Here is a 27,379-nt window from a genome sequence, read left to right as displayed (position 1 = left end):
AATAACATTGATAACACAGTCATATTCTGCTCCACTCTAGGCTGCGTATACGAAATGACAGTTCTTACTGGATCAGCCGTCTATGGATCAAAGTGAACAAAAGGGTTAAAAAAATGTAATTACAAAAAGGTGATAGAATATATTTTTTCCATCATAAATAAATAAATTTGGTAAACACATTGAAATAAGGAACAAATTGCCAGAGGTGAGCCAACACCAATCAGAAGTTATAAAAACATTTAAAAAATTGAAATAGTCTCATGAAACATAAAAAAATATGCACATTAAAATAATTTGATATGACAGACAGGGCTTGTTTATACACGGATAGCTATAATATTTCACAATCTGTCATATACTGTAGATTCAGATGAGGTGTTTCCAACTGATTTGAGAAGACTTTGAGAACAAAGGCATGGGGCCAGAATGATTTACATGTTGAGCAGATATATGATCTTTAGTCAAAGTGCCAGCTCTGTATCTTAGACAAGACAAACTAATCAGGCAATGCTCAAGACAGGCTTGAGCACACGATGTTAATGAGAAAAACATGACATACAGACCAATAGATAACGAGCCAGCAGCAAATGTGTACAGTGTCGTGTCTGGGGGATTTGAGGCACAAAACGGCCCTGCAAAAAATTATATGTATGCCACATTTAAATTCCATAGTGAATGATGTAATGTTACATTATCCAGTGTTCTCATAGTGTTGACAAACACTGCTTCTAGCCTGTATATCAATGGTGGAAATGGACCTCTCTCAACCCTAATTACCTTGAGGTGTCGGACTGTCGGTACACTAGGCTACTACAGGCCAGAGACCAAAAATACATAAAATTCCTAAGTACGGTGTAACTACACTTGCTACTTCGGTTTAACTGCTTTTTAGAGACAATTTTATGAAAAGCTACCTCACACCTATCAAATTGTAAGGCCATCAAAAAACCTTCTGCCACAGTTCTTTGTGGTTGAATATTCATGGTTGTGGATTTGTGATTAGTGGCTAGACTGGCTACATATGGTACGCTTCAGATGTACGGAGATGATAAGCTGCACAATATGACAGCTTCCACAGTTTGGGCAATATTTATCCTCAACAAGTTAGTGAAAGTGTTTTTAAAATGACAAGTCAAATGTAACAGTCAATGCAAGTAGGTAGACTGAGAAGCAAGCTATCCATAGATAGTGGGCAACTTCAGTAACAAAAAGAAAAAAGGCGACAAATATAATGAACTATCAACACCAAATCATTGTTGTAGCCACTTTGGTGCCTTTAAGTCACAATGCTGACTCGACTATAAACTTGCGCTTTGAGTGTAACACCAACTTTCTCAATAATCAGAACTTTCTTCCAGCGTATGAAAACGTGTACCGTCATAAATACCATGGGCCCTATTTTGCGCGTCTTAGGTATCAGGTCTTATGACTTAACTTAATGCCGTTTGTTTCTCTATTTTGAGTGGCCAAACAGCATTGGCCACGCCTCCAGGGCTTAAGTTAAGTCATACGACCTGGTACTTAAAGACGCGCAAAATAGGGCCCCAGGTCTCAAGACCCCCTTAGAGTCATTTAAGGCTAAAAATGAAAGAGCATAGTCCAGATCCATGTGTAAGCCCCTGTGTTATAAAAGGCTAACATGAAATTACATTCATTTTAGTTAAGGACTCTGATAAGAAGGTAAAATAATTCATGGTTATCATGTTTGTAATAATAATTAACAATCATCCCAAAACCACTTCTTCCCTTGAACCAAATTCTGCACACTGCAGTCTGGACTTGCAATATAAACAACAATAATGACCACTATTTACAAAATATCATCATTTTCAGGTACAGTATATAATATAAAAAAAAAAGATCCAGATCATTGGTGTCCTTTTTCCAACCTGGGGATGCTACAATGTCAACCAAATAACTAGACACCACAATAACCTCTCTGAAAGCAAACAATCTAGTTAGTCTCAAAGGGTTTCTTCTCAATGCATTGTCATGTCATGTCCTCTAACCATGATTTCATAAGCTGCTTTCTATTGACATCTTCAATTACCACCAACATTTTTTCCAGTCTTCTCTACCAGAAGGGGGAAGTGACACAATTTCAAATCAGATCAGTGGAGCTACCATTTTTAACAGTGAGTTGTGAGCATGTCTCAATTCATTTCACACAGATATACAGTATTAATGACCAATATTTTTGATACAATTGTTCCGAGCTCAGAAGTCTTGTCCAAGTCTTGCTTAGAAATATAATGGAAGAGGCTGTGCTTGGAAAGCACCATGAAAGATTCAACTAAATGTCATCAAAAATCTGATCCTATGGTGTCTGTTGCTAGGGACGAATCTGACTTATTAAAGGATCATACTAGTGGTCTGGCATCTTTAGCCCATTGACTACAACTACTGGTATACTTGATTACTGCTGAAGATCTTCCCAAGGATACTTTGTATTTGTTTTTAAAGTAAGTCATTGGATTCCATACATTTTAGTGTGATATGAAAATCAACTTGCAGAGTTGAAACTGGAAACTTTTAGTGATCCAAAATTTGACTTTATTGCAGCTTTATTTGTTGTCAAAGTTACGGTATTGTTGCGCTTGAATGCATTTAAACCGCGGCTTGATTTAACAAGTCTACCCAAAAATAGTCCCAGGAGAAAAGTGTTGGCTAAGTGTTAAGCCAACATTCAATTATACAGGTAAGTTCGGTAAGGTTTTAACGACTTTTGAGAAAATGTTAACAAATGTGAAAGTCATTAACGGGGAAATGGTCTATGTTTATATATGGCCAAAGCTATGAATAGACATGTATGGATGGTGTTATGGACCTTTAAGAGTTATTCACGAGTCCATCTATTTAACATGGATGTCTGGATTTGAGATCATTAGGAATGGGAATTTCAGTGAATTTCCACCATTTAGCCGAATGACAAACAGTAAACTGTTTAAATTACAAGACTATAAAAAATATGCCATGAAGGTTGTAACCGACAATTTCTCTAGGTGTATGAGCCTATTTGTTTCTACCGTATCTGTATATCCATCACTGGGATATACAGATACTAACATTGTATTTTTATTCGTTTTTGTTTTTCCTCAGCATTGTATTCCCTCTTCTCATTTGACAGCACTTACTGTTCTACTGCTACGTAGTAAAATGTGCTTGTACACTTTCAATATAACAAAATTAGGAAAAATAACAAATAGTTCTAAGAAATGATCAGAAAAAAGGCAGGTAAAAGGGAATGCTAAAAACATAGGAGTTCAATTAAATACAAGTACAATTTGGGATTTTCATAAATCATCGAAAGCTTGGCAATTAACATTTGCCCAAATGAAAAAAACAAAAAATTATATATTTTTTTAAAAAGGTATGACTTTTCTGATGTGTATTAACAAACTCAATTATTTCCATATTTAGGAACCGGAACCCTGTTGGAGTTAAATGGATCAACTTTAGCTCAGCCTCTAATTTAAGTGTCCTCCAATTTTCACATATTGGTGTTACGTAAACGCGCAGGAATTCCCATTCCTAATGGAGGGGGGTTCCCATTTCTAATGGAGGGTTTACCATGCGTAATGGAAACTCTGTGGAACTCTGTTGTCTCTGGCTGGCTACTGCCCTGTCACTTCTATGACGTCATCATCGGAGCTACTGCCGCCATTGTCTATAGTCAGATGCGTGTCCGCTTGGCTCAGAGCTGCCCCCAGAAGACTAGAGGTGGGATTGTTAAAATGGGAGAGAAAGCTGGACGCAGTAGAGCTGGGGCTGGGCGTAGGGAACGCCCCTGCCCCGGACAGGAGAGAACTGGGGTACATTCTGGGCTCAGACAGCAGGGACTGACTGTAGTTGAGGGGGAAGCCTGAGGACAGCAGACCGGCCATGTTGGGGTTCATCAAATAGGGCGGCAATGAGCCCGAAGCCAGGGACGAGGAGGTGGACGCTGAGGGGACAGTTGCCATGGAGGTGGCGGAGGAGAAAACAGAAGACATAGACGAGGAGGAGGAGGAGGAGCAGGCAGGGAGGTATCCATTCCCTGTGGCTGAATGGCTCAGAGCGTCCGTCCCTGCAGAAGGGAACATGTTCTGCAGATCACCCAGTGACTGTCCCGGTGTTCCACTGCTTCCACCCATCAGAAGCGGGTGACTCTGAGTCACCCACTTCTGATGCGTGGAAGCAGTGGATCTCATGTTTCCTCCTAAGTTTCCCAGCGACGACGAGTTCAGCCCCGCGGGTGGAAAGCCGAGCCCACTGCCATGGGATAGACCTGGGAAACGGGACGCAGCAGAGGCACGCTTAGTTCCCATCTTCTTTTTGCCGCGGCTTGCGGTACTCCTCTTACGTTTGCCGCGGCGCACTTCTAAACCGAGGAGGTCGTCGTCATCATCGTCATCGGTATCGTCATCGTCGAGGTGCCTGTCGAGGTCTCCGGTCCGACTGTGCAGCGAGCCGTCTCCGTCCCCTGCCAGCGCAGCAGAGATCTCTGATGGAGACGGCAGTTCATTTCCAACAGCGGCGTTGGAGTTCTCTGTGTAGCGGCTGAGCTCTCTGAGAAGCTCGGGGCTGTCCGGGGTGGAGGGACGGGGCTCACCGTCTGGGCTGTGCTGTCGCTGCTCCTCCTCGGGCGATGAGCAGCCGCCGTTCCTGACCGAGCGGATTTGGGAACCCTGAGAGTCTGAAGAAAGTGAGAGTGGAAAAAATGCCATCACATTAAATTCCACAGGAAACTTTCAGATGATCTCTTGTGACTGGCAAAAGGGACGGTAAGAGCCAGAGGCGGTAATAATACATGTCATGTAAAATACAGTCACATTACTATTACAAATTTAAGTTGACGATTAATTGTCACTCAAATAATTGCGATTAATTATCGAATTGTGTGTCTGGCATTGAACATGAATAAAGCAAATAACTTAACACATTCCCTGCCATTGACGGAGATCTCTGTCATTTCAAAAAATATATTTTTTTAGGAGAAAAAGGTCCAGAACCCACGATAACGTGATCCGAAGATTTTCAGCTCCATTCTCTTCCTGGTTAAAGGTAGGGTAAGTGATTTGCGTTGGTTAAAATAAGTGTTAAATAGCTCTATATTCTGATAGTACTCATTGCTATAGAGTGTGTGTTCAGTATTAGGAGTCTCCTTGTCTCTCCAGCTCTTTATAAAACAGAAAATGCATTTTCGTTTCAGTTTCAGTTTCATTTCCAATTTTATCCAACCAGGACAGAGAACTCAATAAGGATATAGATTAAACAAGTGAAATTGGAAGTGATGACACTAAGAAATGAGCAGACAAAATTAGAACTGGAACACTATGCAAATTAAGCTTAAAAATTGGTACTTTCTCCTGATTGGCTGAGATTTTGACACCTACCGGAAAATGTATTTTCTGTTTATTAAAGAGCTGGAGAGACGGGGAGACATCTGTTACTGAAAAAACACTCTATAGCAATGATTACTATCAGAATATAGTGCTTTAACCTTTTAACAAAATACCTTTTGTTTTAACCAAAAAATATCACTTACCATACCTTTAACTTATTACTTTAAAATCCTGTATCTCGGCTCCTGTGTTTTACTATGTATTTTTGACGGGAGGTCGCGATGATATATATATATTTTTTTTTTTCACGGAAGCAAAGTGAAACCCTCCGTGGTTAGCGACCAGCTAACTTCGTGACGCGTTGTATGCTTGTAGATCAGCCATTTCTCCTTTTTTTAATATTTGAAAATGTGTGGAAAATCTTTCAACATGGAAACGATTATGATGATTTTGCGATTATCTAAAATAATATATTATTATCCTGAATCCTGAATTATCATTCACAAATATGTCACAGATCATCATAAAGCCCTCGTGTTAGTGGTATTAAGCCTCGTATACCTCGTGACATAGCAGAATCTCCCATCGGTGGTCTAGTGATCTTTCCAGAACGGATAGCGAAAATCCTGCCATCATTGGTCCTAATGTAGGTTCCTGTGTCGGAAAGGACAGAAAGTCATGATGGAGGCAAATTGATGACGGGAGGAACAAACAGAGTCCATACTATGGTGTTGATGTTACCTTTAGACCCTTTGATCACATGAATGCTCTCTCCAGCACCAATTCGAGCTTGTACATCTGTTGTGCTGTTAGCGCCTGGAATTACAATGTCTGTGGATTGAAACAAAAACAAAAAGAAATGTAATTGACAGAAACATGTAATTCACAGAAATATTTAAACTGCCTACCTCTTTATCCCATTAACACATTGACTGCCAATCGCGGAGATCTACGCGAACCAGTGTTTTTTTTCCTTTTCTCGAAATGAACAAAAAGTGCACTTTCTGAATTTTTTTATCCACTTCCGTTTCCGGTAGCACCACCGGAAACGGAATTATTCGGGCTCCGTTTTTTCCGATCGTATCCGCTTCCTGTCTGGGATCCTGTCTAAAAGTCGATTATCTCGGTTGTTGTTTTTCTCCTCGCTGATCACTGTTTAGCTTTCACCGCTGTATCTTCAAGATGGCGGATGGGATTTCGAAACGGTTTTCGCTGGCCGTTTCACACAGATCCCCTGTGTGTTTAGAACCAAATGAACGCGCACTTTTAACTTATTTAGCGAGGTCTGTGGCGACATGAAAAAAACAAAAAAACAACAATAAAACGCTGGCACTGGTGAGTACATTATGATATTAACCTCTGGCATGGAATGTGTTAAGACCTGGAACGCATCTGTAATTTTTTGATTTGAGCTAAAAAGCATTAGTTTCTAGCCTGACACTCGTTTCACTCCATCATTCAGTCTGAAAGCCCTCTCAGTGCAGACGTTTTCTGAGGTGGGGGTGTGGCCGAGGTTGGACTCTTTGGCGATTGGTTCACACTGGATTATCCCGATCCCGATTCGCCGCACAGATTTTCAACCGAGAATCCCCCCCCCGCCTTCGACACCGTCACCAGACCCTGAAGGCGAGGCAAGCGATTCAGGGGGCGGAGCCAGGCTATTAGTTTACACTTTGGCTATTCAAAAATAGCAGATCTACAAGCTCGTAGGCGAGGCACTCGCCAAAAATCTTGACAATCTGAGCAAATCTTCAAACATTTTTAACTCCAATCTTTGCTTCTGGGGGTCCCTGGAACTAGATATTTTGAGATGGGGGTCCGCGGACAAAAATATATATAATTTTGGGGGTCCTTGACAATTATGAACAAGTGTGCGAACAGTTTTTAATACTGTTGGGATTTAGAAGACATTTGTAGAATGGGCTTCAGGCCTTAATGGGCTATTTGACATGATAATAAAAACAGCCTTCTGGTAGCTGCTAAGCTGCTTGTGCTGGTGAAGCGTTTTGATAGATGTGATGGTGCAGCAGTGGAGGGGGAGGGGTAATTCCCCTTGTTTACCAAGGCCTTTCCTTAGATTTGAGTTCCCTTTGGTTTTATTTTATCCATGAAATTTTAAATTGTTGTTTATCCCCATGGATGGTTTTTATCATGGCACTGAAGGGGTGTGCCGACACTAATTTCATGAAACGATACGATATTGGGCTCACGACATCGATACGATATCGATAAAATACGATATATGGCACTTTTTTATTATGAAAATATATGGGGGGGGGGAAAAGCAAATGCAAACAAATATTTCTGTTTTGCATTATTCAGACATGCAAACTTGTAGCTTTTCAGCTACAATAGCCGTTTTGAATCCAAATAGGGCAATAGTATGACACCTGACCCGGAAAAAAACAAATTGTTGTCACCCTTTTCACCTCGGGGCTGTTTGCATGCCTGATTATTATTTTATTTTTTCAAAACGATATTTTTCCCCCCCCAAAACGATACATATCGTCACGAAAACATATATCGCGATATATCGCGGAACGATATATCGGCACACCCCTACACTGTAAAGTAATTTGTAAACACTGTTTTTGAAAAGCGCTTTATAAATTAAGTTTATTATTATTTATTATTGTTTAACGGTAAGGGCTATGTATTGTATGGCACAATGCAGCTTTACAGATGATGATCCCGCTTTAAATGATCAAAATGATGGCGTTTTGTCGAATACTTGGATGGCATTGGTAGCTTAAATATCGTAACCACTTCAACCCCAGTATCCGTGTAAACGTTCGCAGAAAAGAGCAGACCTCCAAGCTCATCACGTCATGTGACGCGTTGCGAGCTTATAGATCGGCTATTTTCACCTGTTTTGACCACCGGTGTGTCTGTTTGGGACTGAAAATAGTTTGATCGGTAAGAGAAGCACAGTATTGTTTACCAGTCGTGGTGACAATCCTCTGCACATAAACCCCAGCCTTCTGTAGATAGTTAACGGGAAAGCTGCCGCCAGAGCTGGAGCCAGCCATCCCCACCTGACGAGGCATCATGGGGATCGGGGTGGACTGAATTGGCCGGACGCTTGCCACCGGCTTGTCATCTGGCCGTGCTATGGGACGCCTGGAACATAAAAGTTATGGTCAAAATAGGATCATATGCCAAGGTGTTGCCTTGTGTCACTTTTATACTGCAACGGAATTCGCCTCAACTTTCCACCGCAGAAAGGATCCCTGCAATGTAGTTGGTTGTCATAGCGACATCCAACCCTGTGTGGTTGGTTCCAAAGTTAAAGCTAAACAATACTATCGTTAATAAAGCTAATGCTAACACTAGTGCTGTGTGGACTTGATACCTACTACATGTGTATCGCCAAAAACAGTTTGTAGCTGAGATAACGTTCTAGGTGATAAATAAATAGGTCATACGGTTTCTCAATATGGATTAATCACACAGCTAGCCATGATACAATGACGCTATATTGTATATTTCTCTCTGACCAGTAATCTGCAGTTCTTCATGTCACCTTTTGGCTTCACCTCAGCTAGTTGTTCTACTACATTATAACTATCAATAAAGGCAAGAAAAGCTTGAAAAAATTACTTTAACATAAATAAATAAATTGGGCTACACACAGAGTGGTTTAGAGTTGTTAAAATTATTCACGAAAGCTTTGAAACCCACCAGTTGCGCTGGTTAAATGCTGGTATATTGCCAAGCGTCTGGTCACTGGTTGGGTAATAGTGGGCGTAGGACGGACGAGAGTAGGGCACGGAGGCACGCTTCTCGTCTTCGTAGCTCTTCTTGGCAGCCCTCTTCTCTGCTTTGGTCAGCTTGGACTCCTTCCGGTCCACCAGCAGAGACTCGTGATGGAAAGGTGGCTGTGAATTGAATAATGATGAATGAATTACTTTGTCACGACAGAGCCCAGTGGGACCGAGAGGAGCCTAGGTAGATTCAACATGACCAGATGACAAGGTGTTACGATCCCGAGGTCGTAAGATCAGATGCATGGCTAATCTGGGAACACATTCCTTACAGAGAAGTTTCTTGACAAATGTGTTTGTAAAGGTGTCTAGAAAAAAAAAGTTGAAAATCGACTCCCCGAAGGGAACCTGTGACAGCTGCTGAATGTTGGAATAGTCGCACCTTATCCGGGAAAAAAGGAAAATGTTACATTCTGGTAGCTTGTGAGGGGTCATACTAGGCGTTTTTCATGATTTCGAATCCATTGCAATCATTTGTTTTACGTCCAAAACCACTTTTCCAGCTCGTCGTCACAAACACATTTGTTGTGTGAAAATAATTATTGGTGGGTGGGTGCGTTTAAAGAAGCTTTATTAGTTTATTTCAGTTTCTTGAATCCTACGAGATACTGCTCCACAAGGTCAAACCCCTCAGGAGTCAAGGTCGCCTGGAGGGCGGGCCTGGTACCTCCGGAGGGTCTCTAGAGAGGTAAAGGAGTAGTAGCAGGGCTAGAGTGCACCTCAGGCAGGTAAGAGGGAGTCTGAGGAGCACACCTCATGCTCTCGCTGCTATACTCCAATGCTGCCCCCAGGGGGACCCTCCGGAGGTAACAGGCCCGCCAGGCGACCTTCGACTCCTGAAGCATTTGACATCGTGGAGCAGTATCTTGCAGTAGTCGAGAAATTGAATTAAACTAATAAAGCTACTTTTTAACTCATTGAGTGCCCAAATTATTATTATCTGTTCCTGGCCATTATGATTTTAATTTTTTTATTTTTTCAAAGTAAAAAAAAAGTGCTTAGGAAGCGAGATGCAGCCTTTTTAAGTTATAAGTTAAACAAGGAGTGGATGGAGCTGCAAATCTTCAGATAATGATATCTTGGGTTCTAAAAAAAAAGAAAAGCAAATGTTTTTTATTTTTATTTTATTTATTTTTTTCTATTTTATTTTTCAAAAACACGTGAAACACGTTAATGGCACTCAATGAGTTAATTTACATAAACCCAGCAATATTTGGCCTGGGTCTGCCTGACATTTCTTCCAGTTAAGGGGGAGTTTTTCATTGCCACTGTTGCCCAAATGCTTGTTCAAGATGGGACAATGTCAGGTCTCTGCGTTATGATCATTATGCTTTTTGATTGTTGGTGTTAGGTTTAGTGATTTGTTTTTTGGTTCCTTTGATTTTATTATTAGGTACTGTAAGTCTAGGTTGCTCATGTTTAATTATTTATTAATTTATTGTTTCGCTGTTAGCCCACCCTGAAGTTTCAGGGTTTTGATAAACCCTTAAAAAGGCTGAAAACACTTTGTTGCTAGTGGTTCTTGGGAGCAGGAAAGAGGGGAGCCCCACTTACTCATGTTGTGCCATGGTTTCCCCTAAGGCTGGGTTGTAAACACAAGGCTAAAATGTTCTGGGTTCAAATTTCACGAAGGTGAAATATATCACTTGCTGACATTTCCTCTTTTCAAACCTGTATTCAAAAACACACTTAATTACAGTGACGGCCTGGGGGATACGTTGCACACATTTTGAATCTCAGAAACCATTAAGTTGAATCTGTGCTCGTTATAAGTTTAAAGCCAGACCAACAGCTAGGCGTGTGTGCTGTACCTTGGTGATGAGGTTTGGATAGAGCAGACAAGCTTGACTGATGACCGTCTCCAGGTCTTCTTTTGGTTCCAAAGACTTTTTGGTCAAGTTAGGCTCCTCCTCCACAAAGTGCAGCAGTGACTCCACTTCCTTACGGGTGAAGTTCAGCACCGGGTTCAGGTCATCCACCACACGGTCTGAATAGAACACAACATTTAAAGAGTGAACTGAATATATACGCAATTGCAGAGTTTAACTGAGGAACCTTTTTGGTTTTTTTGCCCACTAGCAGGAACACAGGGCTTTAAGGATGATGGATGGGTGCAGCACGGCCTCTAGGGCAGTGTCTATCAACCTTTTTTGTGCCAAGGCACACCTGGCATAGCCAAAAAATCCCAGGGCACACCTTGATATACGGTATATATATATATATATATATAATTATATATATATATATATATATATAATTATATATATATATATATATATATATATACCGTATATCTATATACACACACTAGGGGTGTGCCGATTTCACGAAACGATACGATATTGGGCACACAACTTCAATACGATTTCGATACGATACGCACTTTTTTATCATGAAAATATATGGGGGAGAAAAAAAGCAAATGCAAACAAATATTTCTGTTTTTGCATTATTCAGACATGCAAACTTTCAGCTTCCACTAGCCGTTTTGAATCCAAATAGGGCAATAGTGTGACACCTGACCCGAAAAAAAACAGCATTTTGTCACCCTTTTCACCTCGGGGCTGTTTGCATGCCTGATTATTATTATTGTAAAAAAAAAAAAAAAAAAAAAATAGTTTTTTTTTTTTTTTTTCAAAATGATATTTTTTCAAACCTTCTTCAAACGGCGCGGCACACCTCAGCAGTAGCCCCGGCCCAAAATTGGGACGTTTGCCAGGGTTGATATACACTGCTCTAGGGGCCTCTAGTGGCCCTTTTAGACTTTGTCTGTTTGATTTAGAAAAGCAAAGGTACTTGAATACACAAGTCCAATGTTACAGTCTATAGCGGTTAACACATCGGGTGCCAAAAACGGTCCGGACCGTTTTTGAGAATCCAAACGAGGAGTGCCTTTTTTTCTGACCGCTCTGTTATTAAATTATGCTGGGAGCATCAAGACGGTGTGCAGACCTTTTCCTTCCTTTTTTTTCTTTAATAGCACACTAATTAAAACTCCATTAAAAGAGGCTCAAGATGCAGTCTACACAGGTGGCGTGGCACATCTAAGGCTAAGAGCTCTTCCTCAGGCACTTTTGGATGCAGATAATGTGTAGCATTTTTGAGACATCATCTCTTACCGGACATGCCCTGTTTGGAGACCTGTCTGTCATAGATCTTCTTTTCCAGGGTGAAATCACAGACGAGGCGGTAAATGTGGCAGGCCTTCCTCTGACCGTAACGGTACACTCGACACACGGCCTGGGCATCGTGGCAAGGGTTCCAGGACGCATCGAACACCACCACGCGGTTGGCCCCAATCAGATTGACCCCCAAGCAGCCCGCTCTGTGTGGACAATCACAACAATGAATTAAATATCAGTGGACATTCCAGTGGGGAAGCGTGCCAGATTTAGGCTCTGCCGTACAACGGTGTTGCTGACAAACAAATAGCAGATCGAAAAGCTCACGATGCGTCGCGGATGCGATGCAGAGCATTAATAAAGCATAGAACAGCTACCTGGTGGACAGAAGGAAGAGCCATGTGTTGGTGTTCTCTGTGTCATTGAACTGGTTGATCAGTCTCTCTCTCTCTGAGGCAGACGTACCCCCATCCAATCCTGTATGGATAGTAGAAATGAGGAAAGTTATGCAGGACCTCCTTACTGAATCCCAGAGCATCCAAGCACACTAGAGGAAGCTGAAATCTTTCTGGTGTGAGTGAACGGGTGGATGGATTTTAAATCCACACCAACACAGGCACATATGTTAATTCTTTAGAGGTTAGTACATTTGTACTCCTCAAATCGTTAAGACTTGTTTTATGTGGGTTTTTAAAAAAAAGAATTCATAATAGACAATAATGAATCTCTGCTCTATACACAGAACAAATTACATAGAGGCGGACAGGACATCCGTGGTAAAAATCCCAGCCAAACGCGCCAATGAGATAATATGCACACATTCACATTCAAGAGTTTTCCACGGCAAATTAAAGCCCACATTGTGATTAAGTAGTTGCTATGGGAACAGAGCCGAGGCTGGATGACTCACTGTAGTAGTTGAGATTGCGGACCCAGGCCTGATTGTGGGCGTCTGGGGGAGCGATGCCTGGAGGCATGGGCCTTTTAGACAAGAACTCTTCAATGACTGACAGTGTGGACAAGCTTTGGCTAATGGGCAAACAGGAGAAATGACAGTTATTACAGGGAGGTTTAACAAGCTCAAATAAGCAATGCATTTATATAAAGGTCATAGAAGTTGGGTCTGGGTATTTGTGCGGAAGAGATATTGAAAAAGAATATATATATATATATTTAAATGATAGCGTTGTTTTAAATGTAAAGATTAATTGGCCCCAACTATCTGTCCAAACCAGGTAATAATACAGACATTTTCCATTTTTAGATGAATACATTATTATCAGCGCTAATTAATCTATTTCTAATACACTATTCACTTAATGTTGGATTGTATACCGGACTAACCTGAAAACCAAAACCTTGTCTCGTCTCCTAACACTCTCCTCAATCAAATGGAAGAGCAGAACCATCTTGGCAGAGTTCTGCAAAAGTCCTGGCTGGTAGTTTAACATTATGCCCTTTGCCTGTGATAGATCAATGGAAGAAATAGATGCAGAATTAGACACAGGCCTATGGGGGAGATACCAAGAAAGTTTCTTGGTATCTCCCCCATAGGCCTGGGTAGGCCTGTCTAGGGTTTCTTGAAGAAACCCCAGACAGGTGAAATGAACACAATGGCACAGTCAATATTTGAACGTCTTATTTGCTGAATACTCAATGACCACAATGAGAGGACTTAATAAGTGTTCTGGGGATACTTTGACCAGTCAAGACAGACATGACTTTGCATAGCAATTGGTGAAATGTATTCCATCTGACCACATTGTCAATGTCAAATTGTCACAACCGTCCCCATTCTATAGGAGTGTGGGAGTGGGACATGCTGTCATAGTATGTATGACTGAAAGTTATTATGTAGGTAACCCTCCAAATATGGCAGAGTTATGTGAAAGTTATGTTTCCCAACCCTTTTTGAGTACCAATAGTAAACCCAAGGGTTAAGGGATTGCATGCAGTATTCCATAATTGTCTATGGTTTCAGAACAACAACTATATAACTCACAATTGTCAGGAGTTATGAGGCAGTTATTAACCCAGCTGATGGTGATTTCTTTCACGGCCTTTTCTTAGTATCACAGCGTAGCCTTGCTAGGCAGCCTGCTTTCTAGCAATGTGATCAAAACCTTCTGCCTTCTGTCAAATCCTTCTGCAAAGCCTGCTTGTGTACCGTACTTACTTCATGTACAAGTGAGGCTTTGCGCTTTAAAGCGATGCTGAACTTTTATAGAACCCAGGGCATGATGTTAACGCGAATATTGTCAATCAGTTATCTCCAAATTACACTTTAGCACATGAACAAATGGAAAGTAGATTCTGTAAAAAAAAAAAAAAAAACGAGTCCACACATTACCAGTGTAACACATGCGTGCCACAGTCATTAGGCAAAATAGGTGGAAAAACGACAAGTTTTATTAAATCACACTAAACCTAACCTGTCCTGAAATGTAGCATGGCCTGTCATATCGAGACCAGCATGAACCAATCAAATTAACTACTAAGTGTAAACAACTCGGGCAAGGAGAGGAATATCTCCACTGCGTGCGCTTACATCCACACACACAGCCAGGTCGGGACACCAACATTCCCTCAGACACAGTGAACGAGTATTGAGGGGTGACAGACGTTACTGCTCAGTTTGCTGTTGCTCGCGGCAGGATAGTTAGATTGAAGCAAATGCCTCTAATCTAAAATCACTTTTTTTCTAGTTGGCTCATATTGTGAGCTGGTGCATGCTTACATCTCAGAGATGGAGAGAGAGAGAGAGAGAGAGAGAGCATTCTGTGAACAGAGCATGAGGACCTTCGATTGTGTTACCGGCACATATCTTGCATGTTGTGTCAACAGCGAACAAAAGAAGGTTGCTTCAATTCTTTGGACTTTTTTTTTCTTCTTTTTTCTTACCCCAGGCAATCGGGCAACCATTAGTGTCAACCCCTGGACATTTTTTTAAATACTAAATTGCATTACTCCATCACAAACTTAATGAAAAAGATAACAAGGCATACCCAATCATAGGTGATGACTTGATTGGCTCTGTCCTGAGTGGTGTTGAGTGGAGGCAAGGTGATGGCCTTGCTATCAGCAGCTTTGCCCTTGACGCCCGTACCCGGGGCAGGGCGGGCGTTGGAAGCGATGTCATCGAGGTCCAGGTCCTGCTCGTTAGCCTGGTTCTCCTTCTGCAGGGTTTCATACAGCACGTCAGGGTGGTTCCAAATCTGGGAGGGATCCGAAAAATAAGATGCATCGCTTATTCAAACCATGCCAAATCAGCATTAAGTCAAAGCCCACTCCTAAGACTCACAGGAAGATTGACTATCCTGCCTTATGGACCCAGAGCCAAGTACTGGTTCTGGACATACAAGCACATGAATGAAGAAAGCAGCATCACCTTGCAGCCAATCTGGGAACCCAGATCCAACTGAAAATGAAAAACAGCGACCTCTGCTGTTTGTTCTATGTCTGTTGGCTCTGGGCGGAAGAAAACGTAACACCAGTGCGCAAAGGAAACCGGGGTTTAGGTCTGCCTTCAGCTTTCACTTCCGGTGGGTGCCACTATGTTTTCATTCCCACTAACAATATTTCTACACGGAACACTAACACCACTTCTCCCAGAGAACATGGATCGTTTTGGTTATAAGCCCACTTGTTTCTATGATGAAAGAGTAAGTTAAAATGTGAATATCTTTCCGTGGTTTTGTCTGCTCCGCGGACGCTATTGTTAAATTAGTTTGGGTTTGTTTCGAGGGGGAAAGATCGACGGACATGTGAATCCCGCCCACTACATTTGATTGGGTAAAGCGCTGCCTGCTTCCTGATCTGAATGCGCACACGTTATGACGAACCTCCCCGACAGATTCCAACGCAGTGCAGAATCTGTTCTTGAGAGATTACCTTGCAGCAGACACAGAAAGCCTTGAGGGGGTTGAGGCCAAGCCAGCCACTGTTTCCAGCCTCCCGGAAGCGGGTCATGAACTCGGTGTAGAGCGCCCTTTGGATCGGGGACAACCGCACCATCATCACATGCTCTTCCTTAGAAGGAAGCTGGCCACGCAGCACGTCATGACCGCGTCTGAACAACACAAAGGGATCACAGAGAACAGAGATCAGTGAGGTCCTCTACACCAGTGTATATCAACCCTGGCAAACGTCCCAATTTTGGGCCGGGGCTACTGCTGAGGTGTGCCGCACCGTTTGAAGGTTTGAAAAAATATATATATATATATATATATATATTTTTAAACAATAATAATAATCAGGCATGCAAACAGCCCCGAGGTGAAAAGGGTGACAACATGCTGTTTTTTTTTCGGGTCAGGTGTCACACTATTGCCCTATTTGGATTCAAAACGGCTAGTGGAAGCTGAAAAGCTACAAGTTTGCATGTCTGAATAATGCAAAAACAGAAATATTTGTTTGCATTTGCTTTTTTTCTCCCCCATATATTTTCATGATAAAAAAGTGCGTATCGTATCGTATCGAAATCGTATTGAAGTTGTGTGCCCAATATCGTATCGTATCGTTTCGTGAAATTAGTGTCGGCACACCCCTAGTGTGTGTATATAGATATACCGTATATATATATATAATTATATATATATACCGTATATCTAGGTGTGCCCTGGGATGTTTTGGCTATGCCAGGTGTGCCTTGGCACAAAAAAGGTTGATAAACACTGCTCTACACTGCAGAGTAAGTTATGGTCGACTTTGCAGCCTCTTCCAAAATGACAACGTACTCACCTCTGAACAAAGCCCTCCAGCAGGCTGTGCAGCACGTGGCTACGGTAGCGCATGAGGCGGACATCTTGAGGCGTACTGTCCACACACTGCCCGTTGAGGATGGGCCGCTCAAACATGTTGCTGAACTCCTGGCGCGTTCCTAGGAAGTCTGGTCTGACAAAGTCCACCATGCACCAGTATTCAATGAGGTTATTCTGAAGAGGGTAGCCCGTCAGAACCACCCTGCGCCGCGAACGGATGTTCTTCAGGGCCTGTGACGTGTTGGCGTGGCAGTTCTTAATGCGGTGACCCTCATCACAAATCACCACGTCTGGACCAGGTCGCGCAATGGCTTTCTCAATGCCTTTAAAAAGACAATAAAGGAAATAGTTATATACACCATTTTTAACTATGGTTAACCTAATCACAGACGTACACATGTCTTTTGCAGAGGGCACAAGAAAAACGGTGCTAATCTTAAGAGTATTTCTTCAAACAAAGCTTCCTTTGCGTGGCCATCTTTATTGACCTTTCATGAGCTCCTCTCGTCTGTCTTCTTCATCCAGGTCAATGATAACCGGACCTACAGGCTTCTTAGACTTCCTCTTTCTGCAAACGACAAAGTTCTTCTTCTGGGACAACAGACGGTACATTTCGTAGCCCATCAACAGCACCCCTCCACCTCTGGACCAGTCCTCCACCACCTTAGCCCTGGCCACTGTTGATCTGCAAGTCAAGACATCCAGTGTGACAATTGATCATGTGTACACTGAATTAAATGTCAAAGGGGAATATGGATCACTCATTTTCCTCCTTCACACATCCATGCGCATTCACAAATGCATGTGCACTGCACATGCACACAAACTTTTAAAGCTGCCTACTTGTGCTCATCGTTGAGGATGTGAACTTTGAAGGCACGGCCTGTGAAACTTGCAGGGTCCGTGTCGGGAGGAATGGCTTCTTGGGGAGGAAGCCAGAGGTTGAACTCTGACATCCAGTTCTGAAGAGTGTTCACCTGGGAAAAATAAATCACAGTATTAGGGGCGGAAATGGCTACTAGGTACCTGACGGTTTGATTCCATTCCCATTCAGAGGGATATGATTCCATCATATTCTGATTATTGAGATTAATTTACTTACATGAACTTTTATTGATAATAAAAACAAATGGAAGAGATGTGTCACTGTCAACTACAAGGTTATATTTGCCAACATCAACAATTGCAGAAAACCAATAAGAAAATAAAAGTCCTATTTTGTAAAATAATCCTGACTTAAAACAAAGGCTTCTCAATATTCTGGCTGCTGCTCTGTGCAATGAGCAACATGATGAAAAAACTACAAAATACTAAACGTTTGTGAATCAATTCATAATGGTCCATTTCAGCATCGCCATTAATCTATGAATGGATTTTATGTTCCACCCCTACACAGTATTTTATATTTGTATATGTATACATAAATGAAAACATTGAGGGTTACATAGACAACTCACCGGGACAATGGCCAGCACAGTGTGTGCCCCGGTATGCTGCAGCAGGATGTCTATAAAGGAGATGACCTGTAGGGTTTTGCCCAGTCCCATGCTGTGAGCCAGGATGCAGCCAAACCCACTACTGGTTTTATACCGTTCCAGAGATTCAATCAGGTTATCATACAGAAACCGGATCCCCCCAACCTTAAGAAATGAGGGAGATTAATACATTAATGCACAAACACTCTGGAATGAAAGAAAACTGAAGATTATATAATATGAATAGGTGTGGGCATAAGAGAGAGAGACAAACAAACAAACAAGAGCTACAGAGAGGGTTTGTTGGGTGATCATCATGTCTCAGCTATCAGGTCCTGCATTTCAGTTCCGTCTTAAAAAGTCTGACCCAAATACATCATTGAGAGCAGCAGTGCAGAGAGTGATTGAGTGTGTGTTTAAAGGTAGGGTAAGGGATATTTTTTGGTTAAAACAAAAAGTATCTTGTTAAAAGGTTAAATCACTATATTCTGGTAGTAATCATTGCTATAGAGTGTTTGTTCAGTAACAGGGGCCTCCCCGTCTCTCCAGCTCCAACACAAACAGAAAATAAATTTTTCGGTAGGTGTCAAAATCTCAGCCAATCAGGAGAAAGTACCCATTTTAAGCTTTGTTCCAGTTCCAATTTTTTCTGCTCATTTCTTTGTGTCATCACTTCAAATTCCACTTGTTTAATCTATATCCTGATTGAGTTCTCTATCCTGATTGGATAAAATTGAAAATGAAACTGAAACGAAAATGTATTTTGTGTTTAATAAAGAGCTGGAGAGACAAGGAGAGAGACTCCTTTTAAAGGAACAAACACTCTATAGCAATGAGTACTATCAGAATATAGAGCTACTTGACACTTATTTTAACCAAAGAAAATCACTTACCCTACCTTTAAGTCAAAGTGCATACGCTGTATATACCTGGTGAGGTTTGACAGCCTTGGCTAGTTGTGGCGCCAGGAAGATATCCTCCTCCTCTGCAGGGTGATTCAGATTGACCAGCACTCTGCCCTGGGCATCGGGGTGGTTCTGGATGTCGTTGATGTGCGCCCCGCTGCTCTCCTCCGTGCCAGCGGTGCTCTCGTCGTCGTCGTCGGTCGACTCGCTGCTAATATGCAAGGCGTCCTCTTCCCCGGAGCTGAGCTCAATCACATCTGCATCAGAGTGGATGAAACTAATTATGTTAAGAGACTCTTTGGTTCAAAATGGTGCTGATTGAAGCGGTGTTGATTTCATCGACTAAAACTATGACGAAAAAGCTTGGTCGACTACCTTTTTTCACTGAAGAAAACGAAATAAAAACGAAATAAAAACTAAGCTATGATGACTAAAGCTAAGACTAAATACACTGACAATTTTGTCAACAAATAAAAACTAGACTAAAATGTTAGGGAGGGATCTAGTTGAGAAGAGATCCAGAAGACAAGTCATTTTATGTTGTGTCTGAAAAATCAGATCAGAAGCAGATCTACAAGCTCACAACGCGTCGCAGCTTGTAGGTCGGCTATTTTCAGCATGCAACCAAGTGTAAAATCAGGCATTACGACACCATCAAGGCACCGCCAACATACATTTTAGTCGACAAAATCAACTGTAGATTTAGTCAACGAAAACTAAAACCTTTCAGATTACTAAAATGAAAACTAAATAAAAAATTACTGTCAAAATCAACACTGTGCTGAAGTATGCGTTCCTTTCGTCTCCATTGCCAATAAACTAAGTAACAAAGTCCTGACATCACTCCGTTATCCTCTGGGTCATGGAAGAGAGAGTATCATAGGTTCTTCTTGGCATTGTGTCATAAGAACTGTGTTCCAAAATTCAAACGAGTCTGTCCATGCTGTTAGGTATGCGACTCAGTGTTGTTTATGATATTTAGTTATATTTGATAACTTCTGTGTTTGGAGAAAATTGAATTAATTCTGCGGCGGTACCGCGAAGCAGCTTAGGATTTGTTTTTACATCTCTTTGTTGGTCCAGACTCGTTGTAAACTGTCTGCCTTCACTACCAAATGAATCGCCCCTTTCAGCTTGACTTTTTGCGTGCTTTCTAGTACCGAGCGAGTCTGATTAGTGTGTGTGTGTGTGTCTGCGTTGTGAAGTCGCCGTTTACAGCGAGGCAGCTGATTTATCCTTCGTCTTATGATGGTGTCTCGTGGCAAACACTTTAATTCATATTTTTTAGTTTTTATCGCATTCCTAAGCCAATAATTTGATGACTGGCAGCAGTTCCGGTAGGATATCCAAAGTGTCTCCTTTGTTTCTCCAACCGGAACCGGTGCCTACCAGTCCGCTGGTCATCAAATTATTGGCTTAGGATTGCGACAAAAACAACATTAATAATGGGGTGACTAATCGATAAAAAAAAGATTTTTTTGGGGTGAACTATCCCTTTAAGGTTACATGCGCCCAGAGTCTCACGAGAATTGTATTTATTTTATTCGAACCTTAATTTTAATAGTTTAACATTCTTTTATTTTTAATATTCGAATGTGGAATATTCCTTGACAGCCTTACTGCCCCACTGTATACAGTGCTAGGATGGGGATTTGACCACATATCTGAATCAGGGCTGTTTTGAGCTTCTACGTTGCTCACATTATAGTCATCCAATCATACCTTCTCGGAGGAATTTTGCAGGCAGCTGGGGTTCCTCTTGTTCATCCTCCTCCTCGCCACTGCTAACCAAACAGATGACATCCTGCTTGCTCAGGAGAGAAGGCACTGCTTGAGACGCCTCCCTCAGAGCTTCCACTGACAGAGGTGCAAAAGGATAGGAGACATACAGAAAATAGTACAAGAGCCATGAGAAGTTGTGAAGACATAGTGCATCTAAGAGGTTAGGGTTAAAGGGATATTTCACTTTCAAAAAAACTTTGGGTAATTTTATTGTCTATTCAGGCTTTTGAGAGCCCCCCAGACCGTTTTTAAGTTGCTTGATTCAGTATTTAGATATTTGATATTCATTTTATCATACACGCCCCCTTCCTATACAAACCCATTATAACTTCAAACTCAATGTTAAATTCATCAAAAACACCCGTCCTTGGTTCTGGTGACTCACCCTGCCCTCCTAATACGCGAGGGGGCCGTGTTTTTTCGATTACTTTTTTCATTTATTTTAAATATTTTTTTTGGAAAATGAAAAAAATTCAACACAATAAAAAAATGCAATAAAATAAATGAAAAAAGTAATCAAAAAAACACGGCCCCCTCGCTTATTAGGAGGGCAGGGTGAGTCACCAGAAGCAAGGACGGGTGTTTTTGATGAATCTAGCATGTTAAAATGGAGTTTGAAGTTATAATGGCTTTGTATAGGAAGGGGGCGTGTCTGACAAAATGAATATCAAATATCTAAATACTGAATCAAGCAACTTAAAAACTGTCTGGGGGGCTCTCAAAAGCCTGAGTAGACAATAAAATGACCCAACGTTTTTTTGAAAGTGAAATATCCCTTTAAAGAGCATACACAATCATAGGTGATGAGTTGATTGATGTTCAAAGAAACTAGGGGCTCTGTACACTAAAAGATTCCTTATGATCGTGGAGGTGAAAAAACAAGTGACTAGTGTCACACTGATGAAAGCTGAAACGTTTGTAGATAATAAAAGGGAAGTTCACCTGAAATAAAAGGGAAGTTCACCTGAAACTTCTATTTCTATCGTTTACTCACCCCATGATGTGATGAATACAAGGAGATTTTTTTGTTTGTATAAACGAAGAAATCCCAAATCCCCAAAAAATCCTTGATGAATTTAAGTCAATGGAGGCCGTGATTAACAACAGCAAAACTATATAAACAAAATCTGTTTATAAACTCCAAATAACACTCATAGTGCGATCGCAAGTGCACGAGCGAAGAACGCGCCTGGGCGTGTCTGCCTGTGTGGTTGAACCGGAGCTCATGACACACGCACGCAACAGCCCAGGCACGTGCGTGATTCGTGCACGAGTCAATTTAGCCCAGAAGTAGTTTAAACGTTGATTTGCTTCTTCTATATTTTGGAACGGTAAAACATTTTGCATTCGCAAGATAGTTTGGATTTCACTATGAGTGTTGTTTTGGAGTTCATACGCTTTTTTTGAATAGTTTTGCTGTTAATCCCGTTTACTAAGTGATTTCTTCATTCACCGTAAAGGAACGTAATATTAAAATGTAATTTTTGGGGTGAACTTCCCCTTTCAAATATTTGTTCTCGCCTCGGCAAATGTACCTTATTTTTTATTGTGCAGAGACCTTTGGATTAGTTTTCTGTTATTTTTCTTTTACCTATTTGAGACTCTGTGACAGGTAGGGCTTGTGTAGAGGATTCCTTCTTCTGCTGTTCCAGACGTTTCCGCCTTTCAAACTCTTCCAGTTGGGCAGCCTTGGTCCCAGCCTCCAGCTGATGCTCTTTGAGTAGCTTTCTATAAAGATAAAAGGCAAAGACGTCAGGCAAAAAAAAAAAACACCTAATGTGTTTCAGCCAGAAGGATCTCAGTGTGTGTATGCGTGTACCTGATATTCTTCCTCATATGTGCAGGCTTCGATAGCGAGGAGAGTTTGGAGCCTTTTGAGGCCTTAGACTTAGATGATTTAGAGGACTTGGATGACTTGGATGACTTGGCGGACTTGGATGATTTAGAGGACTTCTGCTTCTTAGTTTTTTTGGGAGGGGGCTTGCTGCTGCTCGTGTTCTCTGGGCTGGTTGGGTTGGATGGAGGCTGAGAACGGGAAGCAGGTCTGGAGGAGGGCCGTGATGCAGGCTGAGATGGAGGAGGCACAGGGGAAGGCTCTCTGGAGGTAGCTGAAGCAGAATCCCCTCCATCCTGACCCGATTCTGCATTATCCTGTGTACCCTCAGCTCGTTCTGAGAGAGAGAGAGAAGAGAGATGTTGCACGTTAAATCACATAATTGCACAGGTTCAAGGTTTGATTCCAGCTGGAGACCTGTGTCGCATGCCCTTCCACCTCTACGCTCCTGTTTTTTTTGTAGGGGTCGACCGATATGTTTTTTCAGGGCCGATTTTCAGTATGTTGTTTTTTAGGAATCCAACAGGTGATATTTTGTACGGATTTGTCATTATCATCAATGTCAAATTAAAATAGGCTTTTAAAATGATAATTGCATTTAAATATTTAATAAAAACAACAACAACATTATTTTTATTTTCTTTTTTTATATTGGCCACAGCAAGCACATTAACCATACAGCTAATGTCGATAACATGGAACAGTCTGAATATCAGAGCTGATGTTCGGCCCTCGACTCTCTATTATGCTATTTAGGTAAAGCAAAACAAAGACAAGTCAGAGGTGAGATAAACGTTGCTAATTGCTTTGGTATCTCAAACCTTCAGAAAATACTTTCGGATTCACATTTCAAACTCAATACAGCTTGGTGGTGTGTCTTCTCTTTACTGCTATGCAGGAGTTGGGCTATAAAATAATATTGGACTGTTCTTTCCACATATGAATAGCTAGCCTAGGAATGGACGCTTCAAAGTTGTACTGTTTTAAGGGCTACCCCATATCTTACTAATAGCTCTCCGTCTACACCCTGCCTACACCAATTTGGCAAACGGCTAAGATTTTCAATTATCAGAACTTCATGAATGTCACCATCATCATTAGAGTTGGGTAAACAAGAATATTTTAGTCACTCACCAGCTGTGTCATCTTCATCGTCTCCATCGTCTCCATCCTCATCTTCCTCCTCCATGTCCTCCTCCTCCTCCTCTTCATTTGTCAAATCGTCCTCCACCTCACTGTCAAGACTGTCCCGCTCACTTTCTGAAAATGCCGATTCAGACATGGCGTCCTACGGGGCTCTAAGTGTATTACCTACACATCCTTAACAGAAGCCCTTAAAACCAAAAGAGAAAAGAATTGCACGTTACAACATAGGAAATAACACGTTCCGTTTACTCTTTCTTATGAAAGGCTGTCCAATTCTAGCCTCATTTTAAGTGGAACATTATTTGAAGAGATTAGCTCTGAGCACACGCAGAAGAGGATTGATTGATTGAATACTTTATTAGAAATTTGCAGAAAGAAGCACATGAAAGTACAGTTCAATACAAGGTCAGCTAATAGGAATTTAAAAACCCAAGAAAGCCATTTGCTTGTTTCCATTGGGGTCCTTTGTACTCAAGGATAACACTGAAAAGGTACAATTTAAGATAGTTGTTCTTTTTTTTTACATGAAAACCAAAACCACTTTATTATTGTAGTAATAAAGTAGTCGTAACCTGTGATCTTAATACTGGAGAGACACCCGTTCTCAGCTTTTGGAGACGCGTTAGGTCACCGTTTCTCAACGTGGGGTTCGGGGACCCACAGGCAGGGGTCCTTGGATGGGTTCCCAGCCTAGCTAAATAATTTATAGTGAGGAATCAAATGGATCCTTACAGTTATGCAACGTATTGGGTCCCTTTGGTTCTATTTGAACACCCTCTCTGAGGTAATTCACAATGAGGATTGTACAGTGTAGGGGGTCCCGGAGATAAAACATCATATCAAACGGGGGGATATCATATTACATATCAAACTAAGGGTCATCGAAGAAAGAGAAAAAAAGGGTCAGAAGAACCATTGTTGAGTCTCGGAGTAAAACTTTGTTCCGATTAGATCTGAACAAAGCTGTCTCCGAACACAATGTGCAGCGTGGTGGTAATAACCAGTGGTGGAAAGTAACTAAGTACATTTACTTAAGTACTGTACTTAAGTACAATTTTGAGGTATTTGTACTTTACTTGAGTATTTCCAATTTCCAATACTTTTACTTCTACTCCACTACATCTCAGAGGCAAATATTGTACTTTTACTCCACTACAATTATTTGAAAACTTGAGTTACTAGTTACTTTTCAGATATAAATTATGATATTATAAAACATACATTAACCACTTAAACCCTGTTTTATACCTAGGCTATTTGAAAATAGCAGATCTACAAGCTCACAATGATGCGACGCGTTGTGAGCTTGTAGATCGGCTATTTTCAAATATTTGGTACTTTTACTTTTGGTACTTTAAGTACATTTTGATGCCAATACTTTTGTACTTTTACTCGAGTAAATTTTTTATTCTGGACTTTTACTTGTAACAGAGTATTTTTATATTGCAGTATTGGTACTTTTACTTAAGTAAAGAATTTGAGTACTTTTTCCACCACTGGTAATAACACAGATCTTTCTTCTGTTGTAACCCTAAAGGATGTACTTACTACTTTACTGCTACCCGTCAGCCAGTGTAACGCGAAGCTAAGTGCGCAGGTATAGCCTGTAATTACTACTGTTGTTATTGTTAACGTCCCTCTGCTGCTGTGTAACGTAATAAAGGTTATATAACTCATCTAAGACTTACCCTGTGGTAATAAAGGTAATGCTGCTAACTAACCAGCAGCGAGCTAAGGGTTCCACGACACAACGACTGAGGTCCTTAAAGCCTAACATACAACAGCACCATGCTAACGGTCCATTGTCCATCCCTGTGTGTGTGTGTGTGTGTGTGTGTGTGTGTGTGTGTGTGTGTGTGCTGCTGCAGAGGATTGCTGCTTGATTAGCTGTGTGTGGCTAGCCCTTAGCCTAGCTGGCAGAGATGCTAATGCTAACGCTAGTAAAGCTAACGCTAGCTTTAGTTACACGCCAATGCTAATCAGTGTTGCCATGTCCCGGCTTATTATAAGCGACTTTGGGGGGGCTTCTTTTTTCTGTGAAGTTGCTTGTAAACATTGTTAGTTGCGGGTTATTACGTTTTTTTTGGGGAGGGATTGTTTCATAAGTGTAGTTGCTTATTTAAGCTTGCTTTAAAAAATATATATATATATTTAAACCAGTAGTTCTTAAATATTTACAGGAATATGTTTTGTGCCAGGGACAGTGGTGTAAAGTAACTAAGTACATTTACTTAAGTACTGTACTTAAGTACAATTCTGAGGTATTTGTACTTTACTTGAGTATTTCCAATTTCCAATACTTTTACTTTTACTCCACTACATCTCAGAGGCAAATATTGTACTTTTACTCCACTACAATTATTTGAAAACTTTAGTTACTAGTTACTTTTCAGATATAAACTATGATATTATAAAACATACATTAACCACTTTAGCCCTATTTAATACCTAGGCTATTTGAAAATAGCAGATCTACAAGCTCACAACGCGTCGCACCATCGGCTATTTTCAAATATTTAGTACTTTTACTTTTGGTACTTTAAGTACATTTTGATGCCAATACTTTTGTACTTTTACTCAAGTAACATTTTGAACACAGGCCTTTTACTTGTAACAGAGTAGTTTTATATTGTGGTATTGCTACTTTTACTTAAGTAAAATATCTGAGTACTTTTTCCACCACTGCTTATTTCCCTCGCAGAATCTGGCAACGCTGCTAACGTTAGTTTAAGCTACACACCGATGCTAATCTCTGAACGGTCTATGATGCTAATCTGATGCTAATAGCATCAAGCTAGCTAAGATGCGCTGCTAGACAAGACACCACCAAGTTCAAACATCAAAGCTTTATTCTTACCTCGTGTATGTCGACGGTCTCTCCTTTGAGATGATTAAAGCCTGTGTTCTTGTGATCGTGGTTTATTGTCAAATTAAATAGATATTAACGGAATAAACGCAACAATGGTTAAAGAAGAAGGTTGCTATTTTTTTCCCAGGTTTTTTGTCTCAGTGTGTCACTGCATAGATCGTCCCCCACAAAGATGGGGAACAATTTTTGCACGCTCGAAAGTTCCGGGGGATGCAACTCTGTTCTCTGTTACTCATACTCTCTACCTCATATGATAATTAATAAATACAATTCATATGATAGATGTTTAATCATAGAATTAATTTTGAAAGTACAATAATTGCAAATAGAAATACATTAACACATCCCAGTGGTGTAAAGTAACTAAGTACATGTACTCAAGTACTTTACTTAAGTAC

At 41.0% G+C, this 27,379-nt stretch overlaps 1 protein-coding gene across 1 annotated transcript; it reads right to left on the bottom strand.

Annotated features, from left to right (window-relative positions):
- rad54l2 (RAD54 like 2) lies at positions 1–27,120 on the bottom strand. The gene is made up of 22 exons (XM_080424832.1): positions 26,970–27,120; positions 24,101–24,299; positions 22,952–23,303; positions 22,724–22,860; positions 21,073–21,207; positions 19,375–19,607; positions 18,428–18,610; positions 17,814–17,947; positions 17,459–17,655; positions 16,951–17,293; positions 16,102–16,279; positions 15,216–15,425; positions 13,555–13,673; positions 13,121–13,239; positions 12,588–12,687; positions 12,208–12,413; positions 10,900–11,075; positions 9,006–9,202; positions 8,266–8,444; positions 6,066–6,155; positions 5,886–5,978; positions 1–4,675 (listed from the first exon to the last, which is right to left on the bottom strand). Exons 2-22 carry the CDS (start codon positions 24,246–24,248, stop codon positions 3,615–3,617), a joined length of 4,590 nt encoding a protein of 1,529 aa, XP_080280958.1. The 5' UTR covers positions 24,249–24,299; positions 26,970–27,120; the 3' UTR covers positions 1–3,614.
- Positions 27,121–27,379: the final 259 nt, after the last annotated feature.

The sequence above is a fragment of the Gymnoscopelus braueri genome, assembly GCF_963280865.1.
Source record: "Gymnoscopelus braueri genome assembly, chromosome: 3".
NCBI lineage: Eukaryota > Metazoa > Chordata > Actinopteri > Myctophiformes > Myctophidae > Gymnoscopelus > Gymnoscopelus braueri.
This window is presented reverse-complemented; position numbering and strand designations above follow the sequence as displayed.